Source organism: Etheostoma cragini, chromosome 3, assembly GCF_013103735.1.
Source record: "Etheostoma cragini isolate CJK2018 chromosome 3, CSU_Ecrag_1.0, whole genome shotgun sequence".
Lineage (NCBI taxonomy): Eukaryota > Metazoa > Chordata > Actinopteri > Perciformes > Percidae > Etheostoma > Etheostoma cragini.
Window position 1 is genome coordinate 24936121 of NC_048409.1, and position 8414 is coordinate 24944534.

The window sequence follows — 8414 nt, forward strand, 5'->3', positions numbered from 1 at the left end:
CTTCGCTTGGCACGGAGCTAATTGGCTGAGCAGTGAATACTTCCGTATGCTGAATTATAAAAGCGGCTTTAAATCATTAAACTGTGAAGCAAAGTTTCTCAACCTTGGGGTTGTGACCCTACACTTGATTCTTAGACTGGTTCCTGTGAGACTGAGACATTTAAACATGTTGATGTATTTTTAATCAACCAAGTCGGTTAATATATAAAATATATTGAAATATAGAGTCAAATCTTCATAATCCAAATAAAAAGTTTCAAACTTAAAAATCACTCAATTTAAATAATAACTCTCTGTCAGCTGGAAGGGAACATCTGTCCTGAAGGATGTCCTGGTGTACATTTCTCTTTGATACAACATATTTTTCACCCTTTGGAAAAATGGATGTTACTCAACAGGAGAGGTCATTTATTTCATCATGTCAAACCCTGGGAGGTAAAGCTGCAGAGAAAAAGAGGAAAACACAGCATCACACATTTTTCTGCATCGCAGGCAGAACTCTCCTCTACACTGCGAGCAATTTAACAATAAGAAGATGACTAAAAAGCAGAATTGTCTTTATGTTCAGGCATCGCTGTGCTGAAAAGTGCTCATCACAAGTTAGCTCGTTCATCGCCCTCCAGGAGCTTCATGTTTCTTAATTGCTGAGTGCTGTTGCTATGGCAACATCCCTTCCCCCTTGCTGTGCCGAGAGCACACGATGGTGCTTTAGGAAGAGCTAGGACGGGGAGAGGGGGAAGTCAAGACACGCACAGACACACACAGACACACACACACACACACACACTCTCTTCCCTCAGTGTGTAGAAGAACATGCCAAAGCAGCCAGCTATGTAAATGACCTCCCACAGTGAAGACATTCAGACTCCTTTTCTCATCCCCAGAGTGGAGGATGAACCTTTCTCTGATGCATTAGTGAAGCAGTAAAACTGTAATTTGTGCCAGACAGAAATATAAGTGTTACCTCCCCTGTATACTACATATTCACATTGTTTGTGTGCAAAACCAATTAGTACCGCTAATGGACCGCTAATGATTGTTGATTAGGTCCCGTTCACAATGTGCGGTTCATAGTCCAGGCACGGCTGTGTGAATAGAGTAAAAGGATAGTGCTTTTTTTTTGTTGAGGTTTTGATTAAGTTTACAACATTACAGTATGTTGCAATGTTGCAAAGGTGCGAGTGACGTTTTCTCTTTGGAGGCTTTTCAGTCAGTCATTGATATTGTAGCTCATTTCCAGCAGTTGTAGCTATTACTACAATGAGATTTTTAAATCAAAGGTCAATGTATTCAAACAATGTAATGCAATTTGATGTGCTTTAAAACTGCTAATTAAAAATACTAAATTGAAATAAAATGGAAGTAAAAAACATATCAATCTATTTTTTAGAACCACCTTCATAAAGTAAGATCAGCCAAAAATTCTCTGGTGTGATCATGAGTTTACCACATATTCCATAATGTTTTTAATTTCCTGGCACAACAACGTAAAAAGGCCTACTGCACACCTTCATTCTGAAGAGTACATTAAAGTAACACCACAAAACAAAAAGCTATTTATCCAGATCAAAAACTATGGATAGGATAACTATCATTTACAGTTTATTTGTGACCTTTGGCCGTCTTTTTAGAGCACTCCTCTGGACCTGATTGAGAATGGAAAGGGGCTGAAGTTCCAGGCAGCACGCCCCCACCTGGTCAGCCTGGGTAGTGGACGACTGAGTACAGCCATCACCCTGCTGCCTCTGCCCGAGGGTGAGACATTTGCCAGACATCACACCAACACACCAGTTAAGGCCTCTATACAGTCACCGCAGCCGACCTGTAGCTTCAATGTGACGTCAAAATGACGTAGATCTCTTGCTCCTAAGTTAGCGCAGCCCTCTTTTTTTTCAGCAGCGCATCACAAAGCGGAAACAGGAAGCATAGATAAGTTCGAGCAAGGGGCTAAGCCTCTCCTCTCTAAGTGTAGCTCCTCTGGTGTCATTTTAATGCTGCCAAGCCATCACCTGCTGTTAGCATCCCATTGACTGACATTCATTTTGGCGCCACTTTGACAGTAAATAACTTTACATCTGATGCGTTTAAAGACTCTATTTGTGCATTGTTTATTTCTTAAGAAACACAACAATGTATAAAAGGCTCCATTACCTTGTACCTCACGTTATTGCTCCGTTGCAGACGTTTTTGTGAAAATAGGCTAAAAATTGCCTCATAACCACGCAACTTGCTGTCGCATAGTCGAGAAATCACCGTATTGCCAGGAGAAGCTCGCAGACAGATTTGACTTACATCAGCTGTTTAGGTTTAATTACTAACGTTAACTTGCGTGTTAGTTAGCAGTAATTAGCCTGTGTCTATGTCATCTTCCAACATATACCTACGCTCTTCATCTATGCTGATTGGGAATGATTGAGATTTCTATTGGCACAGCTACCAGAAGACTTACAACTTTGACACACGTTGCCCATGTCACATCTACGTCGTCAACCTCAGTTGGAGGCTGCGCAGTAACGCTCAGCCATCACCGGAAAAGTGCTTCTAATGGCTTTCACGGGTCTCCGCCTAGAGCAACGGGATCTGTTGGTCTATTTCTTTAACTGTCTTTTGTTCGAGGGCAACCGGATGCCAGGACTCTCAGAGTGACTGCAAGTCTCTCTTATAAACTTACCGGGTTAAGATTACTTCTTTTATGGTGAATGAGCAAATAGTTACGGCGCGACAGGTCTTACACGTATACCAGACGCTTTCCTCTGATTCTCCACTGGCCACGTCTGTGCTGTGTTCTGCCGCTCGCTATACCCCACCAGGAGCGTCTCAGAAGCGGAGCGTCTTGCTGCCTGACTTGCATATTATATTGTCTGTACAAGTAACATGCGTCTCTATTGAGCTAGTATACTTCCACTCAAGGCACTAGGTTACTGTAATTAATCTCCATGCCTTCTCTTTTCTGCCGTTTTCCGTTAAAAAAAGATCTGCGATGTGGTGTTATGTTTTTCAACCTCCAAGATTAATCTCTCGTTGTCCGTGTGTGGCGCGTGTCTTTAGCGATCACACAAACTTCTGGGACGCCCCGTGGCCCAGCTGGTGGATTATCAAACACTGACTTAAATGTTCGGGATTGCTCGCGGGGCACGATACACACCTGGAACACAGCGGAGACGGGCCTGGCCGAAATTAGGATTAGTTTCAGAGAATGACGTGGATGCCACGGATGATATCAGCGTTACAAAATACACTAAAAAAAATCTAGTATCAAGGAAATAAGCATGTTCTGATAATTACTGATCCCACATTATTCAGTTAGTCAAAAATGGTTCCTACGTATCATAAATGTGGGCTGATAATTTATAACATCACTCGTAAAATTGCTATGCATTGCATTACTGTTTTTTATTGGGGTGTTGGCTTTATTACGTGACGTTTGTTTTTTTTAAAGGGATTTTATTACATTTAGAGGCTTTTACAAAGGACCACAAAAACACACACAAACACACACACTTGTATCTCTAGTGACCTGATCCATGTTATTACCTCTCCTTATCACCTCTCCTTCGCCCTTGTAAGTCTCTTTGTCATCACATTTTTCTGTCTGGGGATATCTTGGCCTTTGGTCTGTTGAATGATGCCCTTTCTGTCTCTCTGTCAGTACCTGTGTGTCTGCTGGCCTTCCTGTCTCTGTCTGGGCCTCTGCAGGCTGGTATGCAGGGAGATTCCAGAGGTTATGTCCAGGCAAGGGTAGTGTGTGTGAGTCATTGTGTGAAAGTACGTTTGTTTGTAACTTTTGCCTATTACATTTTACTGGGCCCTGGAGGGCAATGCCACTACTATTGTTACTACAACTCAAGGGCGTAAGTTCCACTGGGGGACACAGGGACTTTAATAGTTCCAGGTTGATTTATTTTTACTAAAGTTTCTCTGAACATTGTCCTCTGTCTGTCCAGCCACCACAGTTATAACCCTTCTCTCACAGGCTAATGGTGGAATATTGCTAACCTTACCCCTGGAAAAAATTACCATACATTCCAGGTTAAAAAAATAATTTGATATGTACATTTTTATTTAAGGTAACATTGTCTTAAAATATGGTTAAATTGATCATAAGTCAAAAATTTGATAATTAGGCACAGTGCTTTGGCCAGATTTCAATAAAGGATATGCTTTTATGTAGACTTACAGAGGTCTGCAGAGCATTCTTCGTTATTCTACCATTATTATGGAAAGAAAGAACAATAATCAAATTGATCCTTATTATTTTTTGTTTTAGCTAAGGTGGACCACACACAGGAGGCATCAAATGTTATTCTAGCTCTTTTTCTTTGCCTTTTTTATGGTCTGTTGCTTGTGTTGTATTGTTTCTTTTGACTGTTTTCTTTTGACTTATTTTTCCAATTTTTCTCTTGTGAAGCACTTTGTGACATTTTTCTGTGAAAAGTGTTACACTAAAACTTTACTTATTTACTTCCCGTTTATAATAATAACATTATTAATAATTATAATTATAACAAAAACTTCCAGATAAAGGGGAGCGTTTCCTTGCTGCTGTTATTCACGGGAGAATATTGTGTCTCTGTAAATTAAAGAGTATGGTCTAGACCTTCTCTTTATGAAAAGTGTTATGAGAGAACTTTGAATGTATAAATAAAACGGATTTGACTTCCTCCAGGCCGGACAACACTAGGTCATGGTCCCATGGACATCAGCATCCAGGGCCCTGGGGTGGCTGCCCAGCACTGCTACATAGAGAACAGGTCAGGGGTCATCACGCTGCACCCCTGTGGGAACCTCTGTACTATTGACGGGCTCCCGGTCACAAAGCCTGTCCGCCTATCACAAGGTAAGAATCAGCTCAAACATTTGTGCACTCTGCTCTACTGCATAGTTTCTGTCTCTGCATTTTTTGGTAGCACTACTTGACGTGCACTGTGTGAGTCAGTGCAACCAGATTGTCAATTAGATATTTATTTTATTTTGATAACAAAATTGCTTTTACTTTGTATGGATTTCCATTTTGTCCAACTGTTGGACAAACATTACAGGAAAACAATGACCAGACGTTAAAGGATACGTGGGCGGCAATTTTACCCGCCTATGATGTGTATGCTCTCAGTTACCATAAGAGATCGATCAGCTCTCTGTCTGGTCAATGAAAATGCGGCGTAAGAGCCAAGCACCTCTGTTCAATAAAATGCACAGTGGGTGCTTTTAGATAGCCATTGATTTAAGAACAGCCGGAGGTTCCTGTGTTAATGAGTTAACAGAAACTTTGCTGTTCTCAGGCATGCAGACATTGAAGAAAGCAGAGGGAGAGATGAATTGGTTTCAATCTGCTCCAGCCTAGGTGGATCTTGGATTAGACCCTGTGGAGAATTTAACTAAAATGATACCCTGGGATTGTCATTTTAAAGGTGAAGGATTGCTTTAAAGGTAGTCTATATCCTTGACGTTCCACTTCCGGGATTGCACCGGTACCGCAGGAAATTCCGCCTGATGCATGCATTTTTGCCGATGTCCTCCACCTTCTGCTTTCTTTGTGTTAGAATTTTTAACCTTATGGATTTATGACAACTTTGGTTAAGTGCTCCTCAGATCTCTGCAGGGTAAATCCAGACAGCTAGCTAGACTATCTGTCCAATCTGAAAAATTCTGAAATTCTCTTGCACGACTGTTTTACAGCGGCTCCTCGTAGCTCACCACCCATTACGATTGGGATTAGGTTAAAGACCAGTAATGGAAGGCTGTGTGGACTAGCCAGACCCTCCTATGCTCGGCAGCGTGTGGATGGTCTGGCCATTTGCCAGACTACTTAAAAGGTAAAAGCTAGGGCAGAGGTTAACTGGATGCCTCAACAGGGAAATGTTTGACTTTGGAGATATTTATTCCTGCGAACTCTGGTGTTCTTTATAGATTGAGAATGGGTTGGATATTCACTTCAGTGGAACTGAAGGATGACTACGGATTTGATCCCCCATTACTTCCACTGATATTGATTTGGGAAGAGATAATGGCCAGTAAGAAACAGGTTAAATCTTCACATGGGCACCTGACTTACAAAATTGTGAACACATCCTTAAAAATGCAACAGTTTGTGTAATAACTATGGACATCTTTGTTTTCTCCTTTACTCCCCAAACTTTTTAAACACTGTTGAACATGGAGTTTAAACTAAGAGACGTTTGCATCATAATCTTGCCCAATGTTGCTTAAACTAATCAGAGAGGATAGTAAACTGTGAACTATGTAACTGTTTTGATTTAGTCATGGAAATTCATAGACGTTTTACCTCAGAGCCTCAGAGGGAGCACAGTGTGTTATGGGAATGAGTTATAAGACACTACTCATCATTACTCACTGTGCTCCCAGATGTGAGCTTCCCTCTCTGCTGCTCTATTATCACACATAACACTATCATTCTCAGATGGATCTTCACCTATTCAAAAAAATAGCACAGCCAGTACAATAGAAACTGCATGGACTTGTAAATGACTCCTTTCTAAATGCATCTCTCTCTATGCAGTATTCAGTGTTGTGCATGATTTATGCGATGTATGTGTATAAGAACATGTGTGTTGTCTGTCAATGTGTCCCTCTTTCTTTTGGTATTTCAACCTGGACTCTGGTTGGGTAACCTGAGCGGGGACACAGGTCTATTTATACTGCCCCTCTACCCCAGGCAGATCCGACTTTAGCCCCAAAGGGGGTTTCAGGTTAAAGAATGAGTGTGAGGGTAAAACAAAGTTCACTGTCAGGGGGAGTTGTAACGACAGTGGGGAGAGCTGAAAGTTAATTGTTGACAAGGCGGCATCACTTCTTTTAGTGTTAATGCAGGCTGATACACATCTAATTTTACAGCAGGAAGTGGATCAGACATCTTTGGTTGCACAACCTTTTACTTACCACTCCCACCAAAGTATGTGCATTATGAGTAATACAACGCAGTACACTTAAATATTCCCTGCAAGACAAATGAAGTATAGTCTATAGAATGCATATGACTAGAAGGTGATGTGTGTCACAGACAGTAATCTAATCTTTTTTTCTTTTCTTTTTTCTCTGCTAATAAATATTCTCATCACGGCTTTGACTTTTCAGTGTTACCGTTTTATAGAAAATCAAGCAGCAACAAGTCACTATTGTTACGAAATGAAAATGTGCTTAACAAGCATTTAGTGATAGTCTGCTCTGATTTACAACATAAATCAGAAGAGCCGGTGGAGGGAAATCCTAACAATGAAAGGGCATGTATAAACTAAGCCAGGTTGTTTAAAGCGGGATGAGCTGATGGTTTAAAGGGATAAAGGACGGTCGTCTTGATTCAGCCTATCAGAAGGAACACAAGGATGAGGGGGCCCAGACCAAAATCTCAATATTAACGGACATCAAGACATGCTAGTTTCTGGCTAAACCTCTGAACCTATTTCACACTGTGATTATAGTAGTAACCGACAACATCATTGGAACCCCGTGTTTGACATCGGTGACTAAACTGTCCTGCATACATACAGTGTGGGAGCCTGAAAGATAGCCAAACTTAGGTCAGGAAGTTCGGTCTGAACTTGATCTACTGTGGAGCAACGATGCTCGGACCAGAGCTGTTCGGACCAATCGAATTGTCAGGGCGGGCTTTATACGATGATGGACAGATCAACAGTAACGTAATCAACCACGTCACCAAAGAGCGCTTTGGTTGAATTTGTTACAACAAAGATGGCTGCCGCTGGAGAATTAAAATGTGTAGATTCCACCATCGCAACTGTCATAGGATATATTGACAGCGCATTCATTTTAACAGGGGAACAGAGAACCGCAATCAAGGTCATGTTTTTGCCGTCCTTCCAACTGGATTCGGCTAAAGTTCCACTAACTTCACATACTCGTAGCTCTGATTGGCTGTAGGTCTATCCAATTGAGTGTAGAGACATTTTCTTTCCTGGTTTGGTTGAAACACGCCCCATTATCACAGCCCAATGGAGCAGCATCAGACTCAGAATCATATGACAATGTCAGGCAAACAGTGTTGGTTTGAGGTACTCAAAATGGGAAAATATGTGTACCTAGCTCTCAACATTTTTAAAGGTTTACTCCCCCAATCATATACATCAAATTCAGTTACTTGCTCCACTGTGGCATTGCTACTTTTATTGAAGTAAACAATCTGAATTACTCCAGCCGCCAACTATTTCATATCCCTGCCTTTTTGTTTACACTATAACTATATGGTTGTTGTTTCATAAGGAACACATTGACTCTATTTAAAGTTAGTAGGACAGACAGATCATAACCAAGCAAATGATGCCACACACACACTACCATACAAAGGCTAATGTGCCTCGAGGGAGCACTTCTTCTGAATAACTCCCTTTGCTGTATCTTTATGGTTTTCAAATAGGCCTATATACACAGTATGTGTGTAT

At 41.2% G+C, this 8414-nt stretch overlaps 1 protein-coding gene across 10 annotated transcripts in view; it reads left to right on the forward strand.

Annotated features, from left to right (window-relative positions):
- Positions 1-8414, forward strand: part of phldb1b (pleckstrin homology-like domain, family B, member 1b) — a 78139-nt gene that overhangs the window by 2902 nt on the left and 66823 nt on the right. For all 10 annotated transcript variants that reach the window (XM_034867247.1, XM_034867248.1, XM_034867250.1 and 7 more), the window contains exons 3-4: positions 1632-1755; positions 4667-4837. In XM_034867247.1, the coding sequence (XP_034723138.1) occupies positions 1632-1755; positions 4667-4837 (295 nt within the window). The remainder of the gene's footprint in view (positions 1-1631; positions 1756-4666; positions 4838-8414) is intronic.